The sequence below is a fragment of the Ursus arctos genome, chromosome X (genome assembly GCF_023065955.2).
Source record: "Ursus arctos isolate Adak ecotype North America chromosome X, UrsArc2.0, whole genome shotgun sequence".
Lineage (NCBI taxonomy): Eukaryota > Metazoa > Chordata > Mammalia > Carnivora > Ursidae > Ursus > Ursus arctos.
In genome coordinates, this window is record NC_079873.1 from 85,504,858 (window position 1) to 85,532,108 (window position 27,251).

Below are 27,251 nucleotides of genomic sequence, written 5' to 3' on the forward strand. Positions count from 1 at the left end.
AGGAGCCAAGTTCAGGGATAAAGTCTGACCACAGGAAACTAGTCAATCTACCCAGATATCCCCACCCCCAAGGGCCTGCAGGCGCCTAGCAATTTTCCCATCAAAACCCAAAATGAACAATTTTCTTTAAACAGTGCAAGATTCTTTCCAAATCAAAATAAATCGCTGTTTTAGGCAAAAACCTAGAGATATTTTCATCTTCCCTGAACGAATATACAGATCAGTCTTATGATGTTCTTGAAGATATATAGGCTATGAAGGTTTATGGTCAGTTCACAGCTGAGGATTAACCTATTTTGTACAGTGCGGGAGAAAACGACTTATCATCTGAATACTCAGAATAGCAAAATAAGGCCCTTCTGTAATTTGACATTGCTTACTTACATTTCAACACCGCGGGGCGTCCTGGGCACAATTATGAATTTGAAGAAGAAATGAAGTCTTATCTCCATGCGATAATACTCAGTGCTACTTGCATGGGACTATGAGAAAAACCCTCCAAACACTTTTTAAAAAAAAATCCAGACACTCCAATGGAAGTCGCAAACATCCATATGACTAATGACCACACGAACTACTTGGTATGAACTCAGTTCATTTTCTCTTTTGCTACCATCAGAACAATGAAGGAAAGAATGATTTATACCCAGACCTATCCCTAACAGAGCATGCCTTTTGTTTTGTTTCATAGAACTACTTTTCCACTCCAAGTGGATATCCATAATCTACTTTTGGGGAGAGCGTGCTGGGGACAGTATCAGTACATGAGTGCACACAGATGGTTAAGACTACTTATAAACAGAAGGCATGCTACTTACCATTTTCTTATTTTTCTCCCCCAGGGCTAACATTTGATATTAACATAAGCAGAGTAAATCTCTGCATATACATATTCAAGTAAAGTCTAAAGAGCTCAAAAGGAGAATGTTGGGGAAGAAAAACTTCATATTTCTAAAAACAAACGGATAGATTTCCCCCCCAGAGTAACTCAGGTAACTGATAAAAGACAAAGACCAGCTTTCTACAAAATCATTTAAAGGCCTATGGGTGGCAGGGGAGAAATACAAAACTCTCCACTAGCTTGCTTAATTTGGAAAATAATTTCATCAGTAAGCATCTGTAAAGGAGAGTTTAAATCAAAAGTGTCAGAGAATTCTCTCAGCTGGGATGAGAGCCCCAGCTTCAACCTTCTACTCATCTCCAGTCTCACAGCCCTCCATCAATCAGGCAAGACAAAGCAACTCTCAGTGGTTCTTAAATATAACAGACATGATTTTTTTTTAGCGCCTGTATCTTTAATGGACATTTTTTTTCATCGTTTAAAAAACAAAACAAAAAGCAACTGCTGCCCAGCACATAGAAGGGAACTAAATCACATTTCCTAACCTAATTTTTTCTACACAATGGAAAAACTGACCCTGAACTTAACCTCTCCCCTAGCCTCCCCTCTACACAATAGCACCGTGCTCTTGAAGTCATTCTATTAAAATAAATAGAAGAAATAATTTCATATAAAAGAACTAAGCAGATGATCACTGCACAGCTTCCATTTACAAACGACTGGGCCTAGGGATGATCTGGCTGAAATCAGAATGCAAATTTGGGACACACTTTTCACTTCCACGTGTATATGCAAGTTTTTGTTAGCACAGGGAAGTTGGAAATCCTTCGCAAGGCAAATTTTTAACAGACTGAAGCATATAATATAGTTTGTTTCTACTTAATGATTACCTGGTGGCAAGAAAAAAAGAGCATATAGCATCTAGAGATTATCATCTTTCAATTAGGAAATGAGGCAGCCCTGAGAAAGCCTTACTCATCGAATACCATGGAGCAAAACAGTGTCCAGGTAGCTAACAGGCGGTGATTAAGGAAAAAGCAACCACAAATACGAGGCAGGGCTGTTCAACTTCAGACAACCCTCATATTTTGAGACAGACTTCAAAACAAACCATTAATGTGTTTAGTTTTTGCCCTCTTGCAAATAAGTTAGTCGGCTAGCCAATATTTTGAAAACACTCTTCTAGAAGTAAAGTCAATACTCAACTTGTGATAACATCTGTTGGAAATGTTTAAAGCATGATCAATCTTCCTCCTGTAATTAATGTCTCAAGGACCAAGTTTAGTACATTTAAAAGAGAATGCTTCAAAAAGAGTGGGAAATATTAACAAAGTCCTGAGCATTTAGTGTGCAAATCTAAAAGTAAATTCTGGTGAGTCCCTTACAGAACAATCTCCTTTTATGTATGTCACGTATTTGCTAATGGATGAAAACTGCCATAACTATAACACTGTTCAAAGGCTAGAAATGTTGAGATCAAGAAACAACACAGGTACAAAACAGCATGTATGACTCCATTTTATATACAAATACTTGTGTGGGTACATATTCATAGAAAAATTAGCAAGATATGCACCAAATATTAATGCTAGCTATTGCTGTATGGTAGGATTAAAGGTGAATTTTATGTTTTAAAATTTTTTTGTTTTAATGTTTTATATACTTTGAAATTCTTTGTGCTGATTTTAATAGCTTCCAAAATTTTCATAAATATTGTTTATTTTTTAAATGATTTTTAAAAAGTCATAAAGAAGAAGAAAATGACATTTAAAAGAGGCCTACATGACTATCATAAGCCAATCAAACTACTAGAGGGTACTGCTCAGAAGCTAAGCTATAGTAGAATCTTTTCTTTTCCCCTTAAGAATATACAAAGTATGAGTGGCTCAAGAGCCTTAAATGTTTCACAGGCTTGTAGGTCACTTGACTCATAAACATTAAAATGTATTAAACAAATATAACCTAAATAATAAAACTACTGAAAATGTATCATGTAATAGCGTAAAAAGTGTGGAGATGATTCCAGGCTGTCATAGACTAGAATGCTGACTCATGGAAAAGTTAGGTAACCTAAAACGGAATGTGTTTTAAAAATATTCATGATATCTCAATAAAGTGTTTTAAAAAAACCACAAACATTATAAAATATAAAATACAAAGTGAAAGTATCCTTTTTATTCAAACCTCCAGAAATAACAGCTTTTAATAGTACAGTGGATACCCTTGGGGATGTTTTCGTAAGCATAGTCTAATACACACGTGCGCACGCGCACACACACACACACACACACAGTTTTTAAGCAAAAAATGAATCATACTACCTATATAGGTTTGCAACTTTCTTTTTTAAAAATATGACTCTCTTACATGTCTTTCCATGCCAGAATACATAGATCTACCCAATACTCTTAAACAGGGGCGCCTGGGTGGCTCAGTGGATTAGGCAGTTAAGCATCTGCCTTCGGCTCAGGTCATGATCCAGGGGTCCTGGGACTGAGCCTGGCATTGGGTCTCTGCTCAGTGGGGAGTCAGTTTCTCCTCCTCCCCTCCCCTCCACCCCTCCTCTCTCCTGGTGCTCACTCTCTGGCTCTCTCTCTCAAATGAATAAATATTTTTTTAAAATACCCTTAAACAGTTATATGGTATTCCAGCGACAAATATCCTTAACAATATATTTATGCCAGTGTGTCTATAGGATATATTTCTAGTAGAATTGCTGAGTCAAAAGGGTATGTGACCATTTTAGGTTTTAGTCTATTAAAATTGCCCTCCAGGTCTAGAAGCCGAGATACTCAGTAGCAGTGATCACATGCAGCACCCAGACCTTGGGTTTCCAATTACCATTCTCCAGTAAAAGGAACCAGGGCCCTTTAGAGAAGTAGTTGATTCCAGGGCCAGGGCAGGAAAAATGCCAGTTGAGCCTGGTATCTTCTGGGGCCAGAAAGTAAGGAAATGCTTTAAAAAAAAAAATGGGGATACGCCAAAGGGACATAGGGGCCAACACAAAAGAGCTCCCAATGGTCAAAGCTGGAACTATTTGAACAACAATGTAAACAACAGTATTCGATTATATCCAAAAGAATAAAATAAATATCCATGAGTTCATACTAATATAAATAAATGATGGACCAAATAAATAAGTACAGGAGGGAGAAGGGACAAAACTTCCTTATATAAAAATTCTAATTAATATATGTGGAAGGAATCAAGGAAATAGAAAATCTCCATTAGAACACTACAGTAAGGGCGCCTGGGTGGCTCAGTCAGTTAAGAGTCTGCCTTCAACTCAGGTCATCATTCCAGGGTCCTGGGGAGTCTGCTTGAAGATTATCTCACTTCCTCTCCCTCCTCCCCACCCCATGCACTTGTGTATGCTCTCTCTCAAATAAACACATCTTTAAAAAAAATATACCCATATCTCCACATCCCCTTCAACACTGAATTGAATTCTGTACAACAGGTACCAAGAACACTTTTTTGATATTTTTCAATGAATATATTAAAATGTTTCACTATATCTAAATTTCTTACATGAATGACTATGAATCCAGTCCTTTGCCCATTTTTTCACTTGATTATTCATATTTTCTTGATGATTCATAAGAGCCCTTTGTATATTAAGGAAACAAATGCTCTGACATATTACAAACACTGTTCCCAGTATAGCTTTTCTCTTATTTTGGGTATTTTGGGCCAAATATTGTTTTTTATGTTTTCAGTAATAACATGTATCAGTAGTCTCCTTTGTGGCTTCTGGGTCATTTTCCCTCCTCAAGATTATACAATTTTTTTCCTTATATTTCCTAAAAGTGTGATTATCAAGTCAAACATAGACTGGGGGATGGTGGGAAAGGAAACTCTTGATATATACCTATAAAATTATTTTCCAGAAGGGCTGTGCCTGTTTATACTCCCATTAGCAGCATTAAATATTTTGCTATAAAATAAATTTTTAATAGGAAAATATCTACCTTACTTACATTCCACCCAAAAGAACCCACTTACCACCTTGAAAAAAAAAAACTACGTCACACTGAGATTCTCTGAAATTCTCCTGTGTCAAAGACTATTCATTCCCTTCTTTCTATCCAGAATTCTGCTCAAAAGCCACATTTTCTGGGATATCTTCACTGATACCTTGAGCTAACATTTCTTGTCTTCTTTTCAACTTTTATAGCTCTTCCCTAACAGCTTGAAACTTGAATTACATTACCCAAATGGGTATCATCTCTTTGCCTTCCACTCAGGTGATAAGAAGGATTTTGAATGGAGGGAATTTCAGAAGTTAATTGTATTATTTATGAATTTATCTTAATCACTTATCTAAACAGTAAGTTCATTCAGGAAAAGGCGTGTGTCGTATTATCTCTGTATCCCACTTTGGCTTGGAAATAGTGTCAAATATTTGTTGGAATGGATAAGAGAAATAATCTAACATTTGTCAGAAAATAGAGCTGGTTGGGGCGCCTGGGTGGCACAGCGGTTAAGCGTCTGCCTTCGGCTCAGGGCGTGATCCCAGCGTTGTGGGATCGAGCCCCACATCAGGCTCCTCTGCTATGAGCCTGCTTCTTCCTCTCCCACTCCCCCTGCTTGTGTTCCCTCTCTCACTGGCTGTCTCTATCTCTGTCGAATAAATAAATAAAATCTTTAAAAAAAAAAAAAAAAAGAAAGAAAATAGAGCTGGTTGAAGTCATTATTTTTTCCTTCACAATTAATATCAGCCTTCGCTTTATCTGTGACTGTTTTTTTATTTATTGTTAAATTGAACTATAGTTGACAAAGTGTTATAGGAGTTTCAGGTGTGCAACACACTAGTTTGACAATTCTATACTATTTTTAAGATAGAATTTCTGTATACATTATCATCTTCAGCAAATATTTGGGGGAAATACTTATAACGAAAACTACCATTATATTTTAGAATGATGATAATCAATGTTAGCCAAACAGAAAGTCCTTTGTTCTACTCATAACTCAAAATCTATTCTTGTCAGTAGTGGAAGAACATATCACTTGCATATCCATGACAACACTGGATATTTCTTCGCATAGTTAAATCTGCAGTATTCTGGGGTACTTTCTTTGTTTTGCTTTCTCAGTTTTGAAGCAATGCTTACGTATGCTATGCTACACCCACTGTCTTTACCCAAGCTTGAAGATGGAGTCAGTTTCAATGCCAAGAGAAATACTCCCAACTCTAGAATTATGTTACCACCCATTTTGTTATATAAACTCTTCCCCTATAATTAGTATCTTTACACACACATACACACACACATACACACAGTTTTACCATTAGTATGGTAAATTACATATGTATACATATTATACACACACATATATATATGCAAATTGTGTATATAAAAATAACAAGTACCTAACCTACAATGTAAGTACTAGGCTTCACTTGGGACAGGAAAATAAACTAGATGTATATAAATTCCACTCCTTACTTATAAAGTTGTACACTTTCAGAGCCAAAATAGGCTTTAAAATGGGAGTAGTGAATAGTCTCTAAAAAGAAACTCTTCTCGCTCTCTCCCCTCCCAATGACCACAGGAGCTGAAATAGGTTCTACTTTCTAGAACATTAGGAAAACATCTTATCTGCTTCACTATACAGAATTAAGAATTTCTTTGTCATCAGTATTGAGTAGTTTTACTCTTAAGATGAATATGAGAATATCAGAAAACAGGGATGCCTGGCTGGCTCAGTCAGAAGAGCCTATGACTCTTGATCTCAGGGTCATGAGTTCAAGCTCCACACTGGGTGTAGAGATTATTAAAAAATAATAATAATCTTTAAAAAACGAATATTAGAAAACAGCAAAAAAAAAAGTGCACTGTTCCTATCCTTTCTGTTAGCTAGGATTAAATTAACAACAGCATCAAGAGGGAAAATTCTCTTTAAAAGTTCTCGATGTATCAATCACACTTAAATAAGAATTTTTTTTAAGTCACAAACATCAATAAATCCTACTTGTAAGGTCTGCCTAAGGTATAGCTTTGCCATTATGAAACAACCACCAGGAGGAAGAAAGTTTTAATAGATGCGGGTGCCTGGGTGGCTCAGCTGTTAAGCGTCTGCCTTCTGCTCAGGGCATGATCCCGGCATTCTGGGATCAAGCCCCACATCAGGCTCCTCCGCTGGGAGCCTGCTTCTTCCTCTCCCACTCCCCCTGCTTCTGTTCCCTCTCTCGCTGGCTGTCTCTCTCTCTGTCAAATAAATAAATAAAATCTTTAAAAAAAAAAAAAGAAAGTTTTAATAGATGAAAATTGCTGTCACGCTGGTGATTCTTGACTTGGGACTGACGACCTTATGACACCGATTTTTAAACATTTTGGCCAAATAGGTTGCATCATATCAAACACTGGACTTACCAAATCTCTTCCTGCCAAGTTTCCTCAAGAAATGTATTGATACATGGATGATTCTGAATTTATGGCTTTCATTCAAATACTAAAGACCTGAACGATACTTGAACAAAGTGCTTGTTACTTTAAGAAAGTACTCCCGTGTGGCAACCAAACTGTCCAAAATTCACGTGATTTTTGCCAGAGGTTACGTTTTGTTACCAAAGACAACAAAAGCATGAGTCTTAATAAATGCACAGAAAGGCCTAAGTTAAAAACAATAAGCACTCATGGAGCAATAATTTTAGGAGAAAAAAACTAGCACTTACCCCTCAAGTTGAAATTGATAAACTGCCTGAGAAAGGAAAAATATATTTTTAGAAACATAGACTCTTAGAGCTAACACATGGTCTGTTTTGATGGTTCTCAAATTATCCAGGGCCACCAGTTCCTTGCAGCACTGCTGTTAATATTACATGCTCGCCTTCATTTACCAGAATAATTTTTATTTTACTAGAACAGCAATGCGTGGAAGTTCCATCAAAAGGAGTGCCAATTAAGAATCAAGAAATTACTCAGTGCTGCCAACTATACACAAAAAGGCACTTTATATACTGTTGATAGAAGTGTAAATTGGTATAAGCCTCAGAGGAAGCAATTTGGCAATATGCTTCAAGAGTTCTTATGTTATACCTCCCCACATAATAATTTCATTTTCTACTTCTAGGAATAGCCTAAGGAACTAATCAGAGATGCGTGCGCGCGCGCACACACACACACACACACACACACACAAATATAGATAAGAGTCATCACTGTTCTAAAGAGAACAGAAAACCTAGAATGCATTTCAAATGCCCAAATGGAGATTTCTAAAATAATGATGCATCCATATGATCAAATGCTACCCAGTCCTCAAGCGCAGCACTGCCGAAGAATATTCAAGGAAAGGAGAAAATGTTCAAGATATGCACAGCTTAATTGGCTTAAGAGGTAACTTAAAGAAAAATAGCAACTTCCTCAGATATACGCAGGCTACAAGCTGAAATGTTAACCCCTAGGTCGGAGAATCATCGGTGATTTTTAGTTTTATCCTTATATTTTTTCCTACACTTCCTAAAACTGCTGCAGTGACCATATTAGTTTCATCATTTAATAAATAAGTAGAAAATATAGCATCAGTCTTTCAGTTCATTCTAGTGTGTGTCTGTGTTTGTGTGTGTTGATAAGTGACAATGAATATGGCCCCTCAGGCATTTGATGCTACTCAAGGGACAAAGGGATACTGTAAAAGGAGCCAAAAGTTGACTTCAACTGCACTACACAAAGATTAGACACTTCTGTTTCTAAACTAGTTTCAAAGTAAAAGAAACTTCTTTTGCTTGTGCATATAATCTACAAAGTGGGGTGCCTGGGTGGCTCAGTCAGTTAAGTGTCTGCCTTCGGCTCAGGTCATGATCCCGGGGTCCTGGGATTGAGCCCCGCATTGGTCTCCCTGCTCAGCGGGGAGTCTGTGCCTCCCTCTCCCTCTGCCTGGTGCTCCCCCTGCTGCTCCCTCTCTCTGACAAATAAATTTTAAAACTCTTTAAAAATAATCTATGAAGCAAAATAAAACAAAGTTTCTTTTTTCTTGCTGTAACTACAATGTTACAGGTCTCCTAAAGGTAAGTGTCCTTGTGGTCCCCTATGCCAAAATGTGACTAAAAAAAATTGACTACTACTGGCAAGTGAATAGAGGATATCAAAAAGCCAGACAATCGTGAGAGGTTCCACACAGACTGAGATACAAATAAGTTCATTAAAGCCCAGAGTTCCACTCACTTATCCTATTACAACAAACAGGAACTCAAATGTCAGATGATATCTGCATAAGATTTAATAGGCACCTCATACTTGCCAACTCTTCTGCCCCACAATTAAAAGGATTTTCATCTGACCAGAATCAGCACCCTAGGGGGAATCAAGGCCTTCCCTCAGAAAAAGTATCACAAGCAAAACGCATCTAATGGGTATCATCTCTTTTGCTTCCCACTCGGGGATAAGAAGGATTTTGAAGGGAGAGCATTTCAGAAGTTAATTCTCCATCAATATCCACTTGTTTACAATCTCAACTGTGGGACCAACTACTCTGAACTTCAGAGTAGATCATCTTACCTAAGACTGTCTTGCTTCAGACATTCCAGTCAACTGTGATATCACATTACAAATGCGTACTAGATTCAAAAAGGAGTAGGCAGGAAAGGCTGAATCATTTCTTTCCCTCAAAGTTTTCTTTTCAAAATGTTTTGGGTAACAGTAATGTATTATTAAGTAATCTTACTTCCTGTTAAGGCCCCGGAAAGCTATGAGCGTGTCCTGTAATAACCTCAAAAGGCCCTTGTAGCACAGAGTTCACAATACTAAAAATTATCCAAAGAATAGAGCTGATTGATATACGTACAATTCCACCACAACATACAATAATACATCTACTTGAAAATTAATGTTTTTACTCCAAAGTCAAGGGAAATTGATCTGTGGCTGCTGGTTAATTCAACTGGGTTGAACCAGTGCTTCTGAAACTAAGCTCACAAATTTGATCCCTGTATGAACTGGTTAAAGTGATGGTGATCACACTTGCCAGTTTGCCAGACTCCGTCCCCTGGTTTACCTGTTGACCCAGTGTAATTATTGTCGCAGTCCCCAGCCCTTTTTTTGGCAAAACATCCCTAGTGATGACTCTAGTGATAACCCTAACCCTGTCCCACAAAAGAACAAGTCAAGAATGTATGGCTACATCAGCAAAGACAACCTTCACTCCTGGACAGAAATACTAACTCTTGATTGAATCCACTGTCATATGCAAATGGGCAAGTAAATGCAAATGCCAGCTTTGTGCTATTAAACACACAAACACATACACACACACAATTCTTTATTCCAAGTGTTTCAACAATGCAAAATTATGACAACCTTAGTTTACACACAACTGAACCTTCATAATCCAACTTCTAAAATCTAGATTAAAACCTTAATTAAGGGTCATCTGGGTGGCTCAGTAGGTTAAGCGTCAGACTCTTGGTTTTGGTTCATGTCATGATCTCATGGGTCGTGACATGGAACTCAGCGTTGGGCTCCGCGCTCAGTGGGGGGTCCACTTAAAGATTCTTTCCTTCTAACCCTCCCCCCACTCGAGCAACTCTCTCTCTAAATAAAACCTTTGAAGAAAACTTTAATTGATAAATTCAAACTGAATTCAATTCCTCATCTTAAAAAACACATACATGTATTTTAAGTACATAAAAGGATAAATCAGATCCACTGTAAGAAAATATCTCCATTTATAGATCCTTAATTTATACGACTTTTAAAGGCTGTCATCCTATTTAAGAAGTTGTGTTTACCCAGGGCGCCTAGGTGGCTCAGTTGGTTAAGCAACCAACTCTTGATTTCAGCTCAGGTCATGATCTCAGGGTCATGAGATCGAGTCCAGCATCAGGCTCCATGCTCATTGTGGAGTCTGCTTGAGGTTCTCTTCTCCCTCTTCCTCTGCCCCTCCCCCGCTTGCATGCACATGCTCTAACTAAATATATAAATAAATATTTTTTTTTTAAAAAAGAAGTTGTGTTTACCCTTTAACTAACTTAAAGGTCAGAGAGAAAGATATTGCCAAATTAACTTTAGCAATCAGGCAAAAATTCCAGCCTTGCAGGGAATACATATTACTCATTTTTTTTTTTTACCAAAAAAAAAAATACAACTAACTGTAACTTCCCATCTATCATTTTCTGGAAAATACGGGTTAGCAACCTTAGAACTGCGTATCAAATGAAGTATCTGATTTCCAATCAATGATAAAAGACCAAAGCAAACCGGAGAGCTTCTGGGCTACCCCAGATGTTGTAAGCTTAAGGAAATTTTCACATATTTATAAGCTCTAGCTCTTGGAATAGTCTGTGTCTAGTATAGCCTAACATTCAGTTTACTAAGAAAAACTGTATTTAACTTGGCCAATCTGAAGAAATGACCACAGATTCACAGGATGAGGTCCTAGGCTTCATCAAAGGCTAAAGAAATAGACAATGAAGCTCCGATATAACGCAGTGCCCTGCTGAGAGGCCGTCTACCCTGGTAGCTGGAGCCAAAATGCTCGAGCCAGATGGCCTGGGTCCAGCTCTTGGCTGCGCCCCTTATTAGAGTTGGGTGACCTCGAGCAAGTTATTTAACCTCTTTACCTCATTTGCCACAACTCTAAAATGGAGGGAATACTGTTACTCCCTGTTGAGAGGACTTTTGTGAGACTTAAATCGAGCTGATCTCACGGCTCTAGCCATTAGAAACTTCTTTTAGTTTCTCAAAAGCACCAAGCTTAATCTCTCACCTCTGGGTCCAGCACATGCTTTTCCTTCTGCCAAGAACATTCTCTTCTCCCTTTCCCTGGCTTCCTTTAGGTATTAGTTAAAATGGCGCTTCTAAAGAGCCTTCCTTGACCTCCCCCCGTTATGTCAGGTGCCTCTGCTGTTTGCCCTGCGGGCACCCATATAGCATGGCACTTAAATTCGTTCAAGTTGCTGTTCCCTTGCTGGGTTGGTAAGCTCCTTAAAGGCAGAGGCCATGTCTGTCTTGATTCCCACTATAATCCCCAGAACCTAGCCCAGTACAGGGACACTGTGGGTGCTTACCAACAGTTTTTGAATGAACATGGAATGAATTAACCAGTCATACTAAGCAGAAAGGAAGCCAGAAAGTGATTTCCAAGTTAAATCTTTCACTCTGTGGTGGACGTGTATGCCTCTTCCAATCTGAGCTGTATAAAAGTGCTTCCCTCTCCTATAACCGAGAAGCTTGAAATTAAACATGACACGTACCATATTCTGACAGAATACAAACTCGATGCCCTTTCTGGGTAGGAACCATGACTTCATAAGCAGAGCAAATAACAGTCTGTTCAGTGTGTTACTTATTATTTCAAGTCTCATGTTCCAAAGCCTTTATTTAAGTAAGGATTATCACAGCAAAATTACATGGCTAGTGTATCTCCCTGAATATTATCAGCTGGGCTAAATGAAACCCCTAAGTGCCCTGGCACAGGTGGAGGGAAGAAAAGGAAGGCAGGATCATGAACGTGGAAGTGCATGAAAGAAAGGGGGGAAAAATGAAAGTATTCGATATGCTGGAGAGTGGGAGAGCAACAACAGCCACTTCTCTATAAGGTACCACTGGGTGGCACCAGTGTCCCTGGCTATGCCATACAGGTATGGAACCAGGAGACCAAGCCATCGGGCTATCTTGTAGAGAGCTTGGGTTGAACGTTCGGAAGTCTATTTTCCTTATACAGATGGACAGATACAATTCACTGGGGTGCAAGTTCTCTGCATATGTCATCAACACAGGCATAGGTCTGAAGGATCCTGTTTATCAGCGACACCTGGAAGGGGAGTTTGTCAACATTTTTGCCTGACAAAATGTTGGTGTCAGCTCACCATTCTAAGTGCAGAGATACTGAGTAGAGTGAGAGGCCAGAGATTTTCAGTGGAATGAGAATGGCGGGGAAAGGGATCAGAATAATCTAGAAGGCTTTTTCAAACTATTAGGATGACACAAACAAAATTGCCAATATAGTCAAAAACCTGTTACATGTCAGAAAACAGCAATTTCAAATGGTCAACCTAATACACGGGTATTTGGAATCAGTGGCTTAATGAGCCATTGTTACTGAGAACATAAACTCAGGTTTATGGGAGGGATGGGTGAGAACACATGCATAGTTTGACCTCAAGATCATGAAGAATTAACTAAGCTCAGAAATGGAAACAACAAAATGTCTTAAGGGAAGGGAATAGATTAACCTATGTTTAAAACATCAGACGAGGGAAGACGTACACACAAAAAAAATGCTAAATTAAGTGTAAAAAAAGCAAATTACAAAACAGTATACAAAACACATTTTGTCACTTGTCTTTTAGGGAAATCCAAATAGTTTTTTTGGGAGGGGGGAACAGATTTCTATTCTCTATAGAAAAAAAAATGGAAGGATGTGTACTAAAAATATCAGTAGCTGGCTCTGAGTAGGGGGGATTACCCATACTTTGTCTTTTTATCTACACATGTTTTCTAAAATAAACATGTATAACAATTTTGGATCCTGAAACAGAAAAAAAAAAAAGACCAGTAGAAAAACTCGAGAAGTCCAAATAAATTTTATAGTTTAGTTAAGAGTACTATGCTAATGTTACATAAAATGCTAACATTAAGGGGGAGCTGGGTAAAGATGTGCAGGACCTCTGAGCTACGTTTACAAATTTGCTGTAAATTAAAAATTATTCCAAAATGAAGCATTTATTTTTCAAAATAAGCCATCTATTAAGATCACATTTGAAAAATCTAGAAGAAGGAACCCATTTGGTTAAAAGATCTCTACATATAAATGAGAATACACCGAAATAAAACTTCTTTGACAGGAAGTTCCTTATGCCCTCTAGCATGACAACAGAAAGGTGTAAAGACTGTCATACAATATGGCCTCTCCTAAATATGAAAGTGATGTCACGCTATTGGGCACAGTCTCACTGAAGTAGGAAACAAATGGTTAAGTCTCTCTTTCCTTTGGTTTTATAATCATCATTACTGAAGACTCACCACCATACGAACATTTCTATTTGAGGAAAGGAGTTAAAAATAAGTACAGCCAGTAATGACCCATTTCCTTTGTAATATTTTTTAAAACCCAGTTTCCCAAATCCTGGGCCGTTACAGGTGCATGGACGTGAGTCTGTTCAAAAAATATTCAGTGAGCACACACTATGCCCTGTTGTCGTGGAGCTTACTGTTCAATAGATAATACTGTAAGTGGACTAACACAGAGAGCAGACATATAAGTAGAATAGGAACGGAGAGTCACCCATGAGGCAACCCTCGACCCTATAACAGCCCAACCAGACGAGTATATACTTTTTAAAAAGTTAATAATAATAGCTACCCTCTGGGATTATCCAGTCATACCTGTTACTGCTTTGGTCTTAGCTGGCTTGCCTAAAATGTACTTTTTAAAAACTTCCTTCAAATATTGGGGCAAGGAAACGTTTGCAAAGCCAAAGAATGAAAGTGAGTTTCTGAAAAACAATAAAGGAGAGAAAGATGCAGAGCTGGAAAACACAAACCCAGAACCAAAATGTCGCATCAATTCCACCTGCAGACCACTAGCCAGCCATTACAAAAAGTACTGCCATCGGGTTACACCACTACTCTGGCAAGCATAAAATTTGGAATAGGCTAGCTCCACTGTGGAACATATCCAACACAGGTTTTATCACTGGAGGTTTTGTTACTTAAGTATTTAAAATGCCTCAATATAAGACAATTTTGCACAGGATGAGACCCACAAAAAGAATTTCAAAAACAGATTTAGAGAGAAGCACCAGGGCACTAGAAACTCCCAAGCAGAGCAGGAGTCTTTCCCACCTCTGTAAAACACTGCTGTTTAAGGGAGGGGGAGTATGTACCATACAAAGGTCAGCCAAGAAACCTGCTACAATGTCAACAGCGTTGCTATTTCCTACTAGCAGATCTCGCCCGTGTATCCCTGAAGCACTGAACTTCTGCTGCTTCTGCAATGTAATTTGCCTAGAAGACACCCCTTTGCAATTATTCCTGTGAACATTTAGTCTAAAATATATCATCTTTAAACTAGGTTACAACTCAACCCTCCTTGAAGCATCTGCAACCAATGTGAGTAGCAGTAAAAGGTAAGAAGGTTCTTTGCTTTTATGGGAATATGGGCCAATCGGCTGCTTACTCTTCCTCAAAAGCAAAACCAAGGTCAACCCAGAGGAAGGTTTGAAAGCCAAAGTTCTCTGTTACTATACATCTTCAGGTCTGATGATTATGTGACAGTGGCTTACTGGCCATATTTTTAAAGAATAAAAAGGTATTATCAAAACAGTTCCAACAGCTCCATCTTAGGGTTTCCAGGGCTGCTGTTCCAGTGAGTAGAAGAGGAAGGCCCTGAGGTTCAGCACCTGGTGCCAAGCCCAGGCAACATCCTGATCTTTCAGCGGCAATGGGGCAGTGCCGGGAAAAGCAAGAGAAAAAAAATTTTTTTAAAGCTCTAGCAATAGCAGGACATGGCCCCAGACCTGGCCAAGTACCAAACTCAACACAAATTTCCAAAGTTTAGAAGATCATCCGACAGAACAATTTTATGCAACCCAAATAACTATGCCACTTTGAAATATCACTGATTTTCTTTCACACGGAAGGTAGAGCTCAGCAGCAGAGGCACCAAATCTAAGAAGTGATTTTGCATCCTAAACAAATTCTGAGTCACTCTACCCAATGCAAAAGAAACTTTTTCTCATGATCTCATGACAAAATGTTGTAACATCTAGAGGAGTACGGGCAAAGAAAGTTACCATAGTGTTACATTAGTTAGGAAGGGTGCAAAATTAGAGGACTCAACTCTAGGTTGAAAAACAGTTCTTTCAACCCAAATTAGCTGCTTCAGAAAGAATTGCCTGCATATGGTGACAGATGGTAACTAGACATTGTGGTGATCATCTTGCCATGTATCCAAATGCCGAATCACTATGTGGTACACCTGAAACTAATAGAATATTGTGTGCCAACTACACTTTGATAGAAAAATAAAAATAACAAAATAAAGGATAGATCTTTGATTACCTATTCAATAAAAATGAGCTGCTTGGATCTCATTAAAGTCATTAAAGTAGCATGTGTTATATAGCAATAATCCCACCAGTTTTGACTCGGTTTTGCAGATTTCCACTGGAGACCAGTATCATCAAATTAAACATGGCAGGGCTCCTCAATATATATACTCTTAGCTTAAGGAACCCCATAGGCTACAACTGGTTTTTTAAATATGTCTTTATAGCACAAACTGGAGTTGAGATTCCTGGTTTTCAAACCTTAAGATACACTCCAGGTACAGATCATATATTCACACTGCCACCTCCTACTCCTTTGGTAATGCCCTAGAATAGCACCCACTTCCTCTTTCCTGCCCGCTGTGCCTTAAAGCAACACATCCCTTCAATCAAAGGTGGGCAGGGAGGTGGTCCGTCTTCCTCAGTTGAGGACAACCAGAAACAAGATGGTACGCAAGCCCTTTCTCCCTATGAGGTTTAAAATAAAAAACAAAACCTGCCATCTTTAGGGCTAGGGGTTTTTTGAGAACAAGATCAGCTGTCTGAAAGTTGTGTTAGGGACAGCTCTTCGGTTTCACCAAACGTTTATCACTGCAACTGCAGGCCAACCACGCCACACAAGCATTTCATGTAAGCAAAGAACAAGGACGTAGATGCAGGCTACCACGGAGATGAGACAGGGATTGGGGAGCCATCTGGGCACTGACACGTCTGACACGTCTTCCTCCCAAGGGCCAGGGTGCCGCCTTGTACAACACCTATGCTTACGGCAGCTCCCGGGGGACCCTGCCAAGCTAGGATTCAAGACGGCTGGCAGGGCTGGTGCAAGTGTCGTTTTAAATCCACTGAATATTTTGTATGCCTGGGGTCAAGAATCATCCCTCATTCACTTCTACCCACATAGTCCCCAAAGAAATGCTGTGAAAGTGAGGTGGGGGGACTCCAATTCAGAACAGGAATAAAAAGGCGGCACGGGGTTCATGAAGGTTTCCATTTTGCAGCTGTCTCTTCTAAAACTACTTTAAGGGATACCACCTGTAAAGAATAAATTCTTTGGGGGCCAGTTCCTAAGGAAAACTACAACCCTACAACCATTTTAATACTCCACAATCTCTTGGTGGTCAAGCGAATATTAAAATTAATGTAAATATGTATCTAAATTAAAAATCTGCTTCCATATAAAAATCCTGGCCTTTATACTTGACACTAAGAACAAAATCTAGGAATCCAAAAATTTCTGGGGGAAAATTTGAGTTGTACAGCATCCTTATGAGTTCGATCATTTTGCTTAAAAATGTGTAATGTCACTGTATTTGAATGAATATGCTAATGCTTACATTTCTTTCTATTTGGGGAAATAAACACCACACAGCTTCCCATCTGTGGGTTGCTATAATTCACCAAAAATGAGCCTGAACCCTGCGCCTTTTCTAGTTTCCTGGCTATGGAAACTACTTACTTCACAGAAATTCTAACCTGCTCCTTAAGGAACTGCCAGGGCACGGAGGGAATCCCAAATATTTTACCAAAGACTTTAAACCATCCTAGACCAACCTTGCAATTGACCAAATCCTGAAGGTTTCTATGGTTCCAGGTAGAAGAATGCCATTTTCCCTGGCCTGCTTTTCTCTTCTCTGCTCTATTTGCCTAAAACACATTCATCTGACAATTGTTTATAGCTAGTTCTGTCTAGTTCGGCCCCTTGGTCAAGTTAGGATTTTTCAACTTCTCCAGATCTTCAGTGGTCATATGGAACATAGCATCTTTTATTTGGATTCACCCCACGAGATATCAGTGCTAGTTCTGTCTTCTCTTCGGTTTTCAAAGCCACAACTGAATTTTAAACTCATTCACCAAGTTCCTGTTTCCTGTCTGAGGGAAATGTTGAGCTTTCAGTTCATCTGAGAAGCAGAAGCGACGAACATATTCTGAGCATAGTGAATGATCCCCATCTCAATGGCAGCAGCTCTGCTCATTTCTCCAGATTGTCTTTGATGCCCCCTCACTCAGGTACCGCCAGGGGAGTGGTCCTTTGAAACCCTATCACTGCTTTTTTATCGTATTAAAAACCTTTAACCACATATTCAAGGCAATACACAGAATACCTAAAGAGAAACCAGGTATTTTACCATGCCTTCCGCTGCATTCACTTCCCAACCACTAGAATCTACCAGTACTGTTTTCAACACGTCCCTTAACAGTCAAATCTCACATGCCCCTCTCACTCATCAAGTGGGAAATACAGAACCTCTATCCTGACTCCTCCGTAACACCTGCTCCCTTGACAGCACCCATGAGAGAAAAATCCTCGTATTGCAAAATCAGTTCCCAGAAAAACCAAGATGCACAGCTATGGAGAACAGGGACGCCATTAAAACTGCCAGAGCAAAAACACGAGCAGCTACCATGGGTCTTCACATTCACACCACTGTCTGCAAGGTACACTCTTTGTTTGGTACTCTATTGAATTCATCAAAAATGGTTAAAGTATCAAAAAGTATTCAGTGTAATATAAAGTAAGGTAAAATTTTCATCTCTAAGTTCACAGCATAAACCTGGAAGAGGCTATAATCAAACTTTAGTGGATGTGCTTAATAAATGCTTTTAGACAGGCTCATGGCTGGTTCCATCAGAAGAGCATGTGACTCTGCCCCACACTGGGTGTAGAGACTACCTGAATAAACCTTTTTAAAAAATGCTTCTAGATGACATGAGAGAGCAGAACGCATACCTACTTGCCCAAATCAAACTTGATCCTCCAACACAGTTCTAATATTCAGTTTTATATACTACAGACGGAGATACCATAGACAAAGATTCATGTTGCTACAGATAACCTAGATTTTCTTCACTTTTATAACTTGTAAAAGAATACAATTATGCCCACACTTTTATCAAAAATTAGAACAGTTGGTTTTTCTCTGAATCAAAGTAACTGTTCAGTTTTAAAGTCCCTGTTAAAATCAAACTCCTTGGGGCACCTGGGTGGCCCCCGTTGGTTAAGCACTCAACTCTCGATTTCAGCTCGGGTCATGATCTCAGGGTTGGGAGATGGAGCCCCATGAACTCAGGGTTGGGAGATGGGCTCCATGCTGGGCGCAGATCCTGCTTAAGAGTCTCTCTCTCCCCCCCTTTCCCTCTGTCCCTCACCCCTCTTTCCCCCTCTAAAAAAAAGAAAACCCGAAACAGATTGCTAATGACATTTTGATATATTGCACTCATACCTCATTTCTAGTAACTACAATTTAAAGAACACGCTCATAGTTAAATTCAAAACAGAACCGAACTGGTTTAACATTGAGAATTTTTATATTCTGGTTATTTACTTTTGGTAACCATGATCTTTTTGGTTTTTTTTGGTAAGATTATAGTTTGCCCTAGAAACCAGTTATTTTAACTAGAGCACTGTATTTACATGGCAGTGTTTTTCCTTTCCCACCAAGAGGTCCTTTTCACTTATTCACAGTTACCAATCCTGAAAAATGCTCACAGTATAATGCCAAGTTGAAGGAAGTGAGTTACAAATCAGTATATACAGTAGGAACCCATTTTTTAGAAAGATACATGTTTGCACACATGCATATGTGTGCACAGACATATATACCCAAAACTTGGCAACAGATCTCTCTGGGTATGGAATTACACTGCCTTTATACTTCTTTGTACTTATATTTTTAGTGTAGAAAATCTAAAAGATAGAAATAGTACTTAATAAAGGGAGAAATTACCAAAAAAAGTCCCGAGTGTTCACTAAACACAAGGCACTGCATTTCTAGCATGGTGTCATTGTATAACGCACAACACCGGGATCGGAGTCTAAGTAACCTCTAGGGTGTAAATATGTCAGACCACTCATCTGTATAATCACTGTCAAAACAGCAATCACAAATTTAGAAACTCACCATACAATTGTACAGGATAAGAAATTAAAGTATCCACTATACTGCCTGCCTTTAACAACACTCCTTTTCCCCCAGAGATAACTACTCACGGTATGTATCAGTCAGACCTTTCTGTATTATACACACACACACTAAGGGTCTGCTGTTGTTTTTAGGTAAGTGGAATCATGGTATGTGGACAGGGCTGACTCCCTCCATCTCCTCCCTCCTTTAACAGGGTACTTTGGAACTCCTATGTCAGTTTATATAGGTCTATCTTAGGGTTTCTTTCCTTTAATAGCCCTATGGTATTCCATAGAACAGCATGTAATTATTTAAATCATTCCACTACTGATGGACATTCAGGTTGCTCTAAAGGTTTCACTGTTATGACCAGTTTCACTGCAGTGAAATCTTATATGCATCTTCATACACATTGTACAGATATTTCCCTAGTTTCCTAACACTATTGCTGGGGCAAAACATATGTACATTTTAAAATGAGAGGATGTCGGAATTTTTTAGCAAGAAGCTATGCAATCTGCACTCTCAGTGACAGTGTATGATAGCACCCATTTTTTTGCTAAAAGTGGATATTATATTTAGTTTTGCCAATGTATTTGTAAAAAATGGTTTTCATTCATTTCCCCAATAACTAGAAGGAACTTGAGCATCTTTTTTCTTATTCATCATTTTTATTTCTTTTTCTGGGAAATGCCAGTTCATAATTCTCTGCTGCTTTCTCTAATGTGTGCCATTTTCTTATTGATTCGTAGAAGCTGTTTATATATCATGGATATTATGTAGAAGACTTTTTTAGTAAAAGGTGAAAGATTAATGCAATCTGAAGAGAAACCAGAGTATATAGAAGCCTTTCTATCTAATGTTATTGGAATAATTGATTAGTTCATTGAAAACATCAATTAAGGTAAACAATCATAAAAAAATATGCACATGACAAGCATTTCATTTTGTTAAATTTCCTTTATAACACAGGACCCGATAATTTATAAGGTTGCTTTACCTTTGGGTAAGCGTTGCCTGTAAAAGACCAGAGAGTAAATAGGCTTTTGGGGCCATACATTCTCTGTTTTGACTCCGAAACTGTATTTTGAATGCAGCCAGACAATCTATAAATGAATGGATGTGGTTGTGTTCCAACAGAAGTTTACTTACAAAAACAGGTGGTGGGCAGGATTTGGACCCCAGCAGTATTTTGCCAGCCCTTGCCTTACACCAATGATTGATCTTCATCAAACAGCAATCCACTACCCTAGCTGTACACTTCTTTGAGCAAATATGGTGACACTGAAAGGACAAGTAATTTCAGTACCATCTTACAGAAGTAAATACTCTCAAAATTAATCACTAACATTTTCCTGTAAGTTCTTCTCATAAAAGGAGCACATCCATTGTTCCAAATATAAAATTGTAAATCATCTTACAGCTAATGCTTATTTTTAAAGAAAATGAAAATGAACACTAAGTAACTACTCTAAAAGGAAAATATACAGTCTAGATGTAAAAATTCAACAGTCTTTTATCCATCATTCTGGTAATCAACGCTGAGTATAAAAAGCCTACTAAATACACAGTCAAGATTCATGATCTCACTACTCGAAACACAGAAGTAAACTTTAAATGAGAATACAAATTTGTTCTTTGGATCACTTACCAGAAACCTTGATTTAAAAAAAAAAACTATACAGTTTTGCCAAAAGAGTTTTAATTTAGAAAGTGAAACCAAAAATCTCCTTGGCACATCGTATCTAATTAATTTTAAAAATATTAATTTTAACACTTCACAGCCTGGTAAGGCAGAAATTATATTTTCAAGGCGCAAAAGATGGCAGCCATTTTAATACAGCAGAGCATGGGGGAGTGTGTATTCACACTCTAAGCCCTCAAAGGCCACTTTTCACAGAACACATTTGAGCTCCAGGATTGCTGAAATGAAAAAATGTTCCACTGCTTACAGAAATATTGAATATCATACAGAACAGCAAGGAATACAATGAAATAACAAAGGCACATAAGACCCCTTGACACCAAAGGCACCCTCCCTAAAAGGAAAAACTGATAAACTGGACCTCATCGAAACTAAAGACTTTTGTTCTTTGAAACTCCCTGTGAAGAGGATGAAAAGACAAGCTACAGACTGGGAGAATATATTTGCAAACCAAGCCATGTACCCAACAAAGGAATAGTATTTAGAATATATAAGGAACTCTCAGAACTCGACAGTAAAAAAAGAAAAGAAAAGAAAGAAAGGGAAAAAAATCTATCTAGAAAATGTACAAAATACATGAACATACATTTCACAGAAGAGGATACAGAGATGGCAAATCAGCACATGAAAAGACGTTCAACATCATTAGCCACTGAGGAAATACAAATTAAAACTGTGACAAGATATCGCTAGACACCAATCAGAATGGCTAAAACAGAAAACAGTAAGAACAGCAAATGCTGGCAAGGATGAAGAGCCTTCCTACACCGCCGGTGGGAGTGGAAAATGGTACAGCCACTCTGGAAAACAGTCTGGCAGTTGGTTTTAAAATGAAACATGCGACTACCTTACCACCAGCACCTGCGCTCTTGGGCCTCTATCCCAGAGAAATGAAAATTTGTGTTCACACCAAAACCAGTACACGATCATTCGTGGGAGCTTTATTTATAATTGGTTCAGAACAAAAACCAGGAAACAACCAGATGTCCTTCAATCAGTGAATGGTGACACAAACTGGGGCACATCCACACCATGGAATATGACACGGCAAAGGGGCAAGTCCACACCACGAAATACGACTCAGCAATGAAAAGGAACTAATGGGATACGAGGTAGACTCCCAACAACAATCTCCAGGGAATTACCCTGAGTGGAGGGGGGGGGGAAGCCCATCTCAAAAAGTTACATACTGCATGATTACATTTATACAGCATTCTTGAAATGATGAAATTATAGGCATGGAAAACAGATTAGTGGCTGCCGGGGATCAGCAAGGGAGGGAGATAGCTGTGGCTATAAAAGGGCAGCACCAGGGATCCTCGTGGTGATGCAACTGTATCTGCACCCTGGAGGTGGTTACGTGCATTCACCCATGTGATAACACTGCACAGAACTAAATACACACACACAAATGAGTCCATGGATAACTGGTGATCTCTGAATCAGGTGGATGAATTGTATCTATTTCAATTTCTTTCCTGTGCTATTATACTACAGCTATGCAGATATTACCACTGGGGACAATTAGATAAAGGGTATTGTTTCTTAGAACTGTATGAGAATCTTACAGCTACCTCAAAAAAGAACAGTTAAAAGGCAAAGAATGAAAAACAGTATAAAACTCCAGCCAGTGATAGGAGTGGAAAAATAAAGCTTTTATTTTTGCTACGGTCTCAGGAACTGAAAGTCAGGGAAGGGAGAGAAAAGGAATGCCAGGAAGAGAAGCTACAGGCTACAAGTAACACAATCATCTCCTCCTCCCCTATGGAGCTTTGAGGTCCCCAGGAGTGTGTTTATGTCCCTGATTTGAATGCTGTTGTTGCTGTTAATAAAAATAAACTGTATATACATCTATCTCTTCACCACCCTCCCATAACCATCCCAGACTATAAAGTCGTAAAGATGGTTTTCTTAACCATCATATCCTGGCGGCCTGGCACAAAATAAGTGACAGCTGAAGGAACGAGATAAGTTCGATGAGTGATAAATGAATGAATGAGATGCCAGCATATTCTTTAAAGTTCTTGGTCAATTACAGCTACAAGGCAGTAGGCAGCATGTACACATTCACTTTCAAACTTCTAAAAGCCATGAATGTTTTTTAAAAAGTGTGGTATGCACACATTTCAGTTGCAAGCAGAAGTTAACAATACCTGACTTTGGTAAAATGCTTCCCAATTCATAGACTTCCACATATGGTCTCCACTCATTTCATAAGGATGAATGAAGAATTATGCACACATACACTGGAACAAGGATATGCAGATCTTTGAGAAAAACATTCTAGACAACTGGTAGAACTAAGAACTTACAGCACAGCGTTATTGCAACTTACATCATATAATCACATATACAGATTCATTTTATATATACATATATTTTTTTTCAGTAGAAGAACAAAGAATTCAAATTAGGGGGCTTATGGCTCACTCTGCCAATCATCACAGCGCTTTTACAGATGCAAAAATTAAGAGAGGCTAAGTGACTTGTTCAGGGTTATAGAGTTAGCCAGAGCTGGATCCAGAGCCTCCCCAGAGCCCCAGTTCATTTCTCCTCTTACTGAATTGGGCAAGACTCTCCTTTCTCCTCCACCCATCCCACCCCTACCCGAAACACAAACAAAAATGTTCATCCGAATCACTTATTTTTTGAATAGGGTTTTCAGGGGGGAAGCTTTTAATTGTTACATTACACCTTCCCATGGATTTTTTGAAGTGTCAAATTACTTCCCGTATCAGAACAAAACGGAACTTCATCCTATGGCGCAAGTATACTAATGGTCTACTGTTTCATCCTCCACCTAAATGGTGGCCGGGGTGTTCATTCTAACAGGAGTCTTATATGTCTTACACCGCAGAGGCTCCAATTGAAAAAGAGAGCTACTTTACAATTCAAGGAAGAGGCCTTATGCCATAAAAAGCTTGACTGATAGGGTCCTTGATGGTACTGTAATTGAATTGTCACTTGCACACAGCCTTATGTATCAAGAACAGTGACAACTATTAGAGGCAAAATCCAAGAAAAACTGAAGTGACAACTACAGGAAATGGGGCTTTAATTAGGTTAAATCTCCATTATGCAGCAATATGGAACTAAGCATGAATTTAGAAGTCCTAGAACCAAAACACTAGCGGAACCTCATTTGTGCCCTAGTCCAACATCCTCATTTTTGCACATGAACTGAGGCGTCGATTTAGCCATTAATCAATAAAGCCGACGGTCTACTCTTTCAAAGGAATTCATTTTTCAAATGCCATTTTGCCCTTATTCTGCATCTCCCCGTCGTTTCTTGGAGCAATGACTGATTATTTTGAAGGTGAGACACTAGAGCAAAATTCATTTCAAGAGGGTGGAAAAATGCCTTTGAAGGAGGAGATGCTGGAGTGCAGAGGAGAAATGACGTCCTATTTAAAATATGTAACCCCTTGATGGGGGTTAGGCAATGAATCATATTCTCCTCGATTTTTCTATGTGCTATAGACATCGGCCGCAATTCTTTCTGTAGTTTATTCAACTGAGAGGAAGAGGAAGTGAATAAAGCTAACGCTAAATATACAGCATTCATGAGGACAAGGATGTAGATAGAAAGAACAGGAAAAAAGAGGAGCATGCTTCTGCTAGAATTCAGTCGTCTTCTAACATACCTGAAGATACGGAAGCTAAAAGCATATCGGAAGGCAGGGCATCCCTCAAATCCAAAGGGCGGTTGCTGCCTGGGCCAGAGAGATCCCTTAGCCCTCGGAGCCAGACCGACCCGGAGGAGACAAGATGGTGTTGAGGTCTAGGGTCACCCTAAAGGTCGTTTGGAGGTCTGGCAAGCACTTGAGGCGCTCCTTCGGAAAGGGTAACGGCAAAGCACAGGAGCCCGGTCGGGAGGATGCTTCTGGCCCTCGAGGGGTGGGGGGCAGTGGGCGGCAGAAGAGAGGCAGGCCGGGCTCCCGAGGACCCCGGACTTCAGCGGAGAAGATGCAGAGACCCCAGGAACCTTCCCGACCCCGAGGGGACAGCGGGGGGTGGGGGAGGGGGCGGGGGCAGGTGGGCGGGTAGCTCGGCCGGGCTCCAGAAGAAGGCGAGCCCGTTCCAGGAACCGGGACGCCCCCTCCACCTCCGCGGGGCTCAGGTGTGGGACCGCGGGGCCGCGGGAGCTCGGGCGCCGACGCCGACGGGGGTCAGCAGCTGGGGCTACTCACCGGAGACGCGGCCCACGCTGTCTTCGCAGCCGGCTGGCGCCTGGCACTCGGGGAGCCCGCGGAAGAGCCGCGTGCCCGCTAGCGCTGGGTCGAGGAGGGGCTCGCCGCGGAGGCCGGAGAAAAAGCCGCAGCGGCGCGCGCGCACCCGGACGGCCGGCGGAGGCGGGACGAGGCGCGGCGCGGCGCGAGCCCGGAAAAGACGCGCCCGGAGGGGCGGGCGGAGCGGGGGCGCGCGGTGGTGTGGCTGAGCCGGCCGAATCGCGGGCGGCCGACGTCTCGGCCCACCCACGCCCCCGCCTCCGTTCGCCCCGGACGTCAGCCGCGGAGGCGGGGCCCAGCCGGCTTCCCGAGGCGAGGGAGGGGCGCTGCGGGCGAGCTGAGGCGACTAACGGCTCCTCGCTGGCTCGCCGCCGCAGCCTCTCGCTCAGGCTTCCGAGCCGCTGGGCGGGCGGGCCCGCCGGCCACCTTATCGAGTGTGTTTTCGGAAGGGCCTAGCGCCTATCTGATTTCAGCGAGGTTTGGAGCGCGCCCACGCCCGCACCTGTGCTCGCTTCCTTAGGACTCAGCCCCGGGAGGAAAGTTCCCCTCGGGTCATCTTCCAGCTGCCCTTTAGAGATACTCATCTTTGGACTTCTGCTCTTGCTTCAGACGGAGATCCTATTCCTTGATTAAAGGCATCCTGCTCCTCCAAGCCCGAGCTACTGCCTCCGTTCCTCTTACCTCACCTCTCACTGCGTTAAGACCCCCGCCGCCTCCCGTTTGTGAAATATCACAAGGATGCGGGGCGGGGGGGGGGGGGGCGCGTTCACCTGATGCCTTTCCTTTCCACCGTGGTGTCGTGGCCAAAGAGCCCGCAACTGATAAGGAGAAATCCCTGCATTATTGTGACATCTTACTAGCCATGATCGTAGCTTAGGAGCCAATGCTACAAAGACCGTTCCCAAGAGATTCAAGAAATTGCTGTTGAAAGTAAGGTTCCGGCGAACTGTCTCTGGACTGCAAAAGGGACAGACCATAATTGTAAATGAGCCACGACAAGCTGCCTAGAATATATCACGAGAAGTAAAGCACCAATATTCTTACAAGTTCCCTGATGCATAATGGAGGACTAGCTTCCTCTTCCTGCTAGTAGTGGACATTTTATTTCCCTTGCTGTTTTCCATCTTCCCATAGAATTACACGTGTGTGTGTCACCCCTTCAAAGTACATACTAGAATCGTTCTTAAGCTTTAGTATGCATCCAGATCATCTGGGGTGCTTGTTAAAATATGGGTGCCTGGAGCTACAACCTCCAGATACTGTGATTAGGGTCTGAGTGGGTCTGAGAAATTGGATTTTTTTAATAAGCATCCCAGGTGACACTAGGCGTGGTCGGAGGCCCACAATTGGAGAGCATAGAGGTACAGCTCTTGTGTGTTCCTTACTCTGAAGTGGGATTACTCAGCCAATTTCCAACAGGCCCACCCACTTACCTATAATATGCCTACAAATATTACTATGGTAGTCATGAACTTCCTTTTTCGAGATTGACCTAGAAAGTTCAGGACTTCAAACAACGAGTTTGTCGTGTTTATTTTATGAGATCTTGTTGTAATTACCAGAAATAAGTAAT

General features: G+C 40.4%; 1 protein-coding gene across 6 annotated transcripts in view; it reads right to left on the reverse strand.

Moving 5' to 3' along the window:
- ACSL4 (acyl-CoA synthetase long chain family member 4) overlaps positions 1-25,894 on the reverse strand; it is a 75,413-nt gene extending 49,519 nt beyond the window's left edge. For 2 of the 6 annotated variants that reach the window (XM_026478817.4, XM_026478815.4), the window contains exon 1: positions 25,640-25,799. Coding sequence is in view for 2 of the 6 variants with exons in the window: in XM_048213761.2 (XP_048069718.1) it covers positions 23,603-23,659 (57 nt within the window). In the remaining 4 variants the exon portion in view is untranslated. Of the gene's footprint in view, positions 1-23,602; positions 23,729-25,639 lie in introns of those variants that run through there. The other 4 variants (XM_048213761.2, XM_048213760.2, XM_026478816.4 and 1 more) reach the window with 3 other exon arrangements.
- Positions 25,895-27,251: the final 1,357 nt, after the last annotated feature.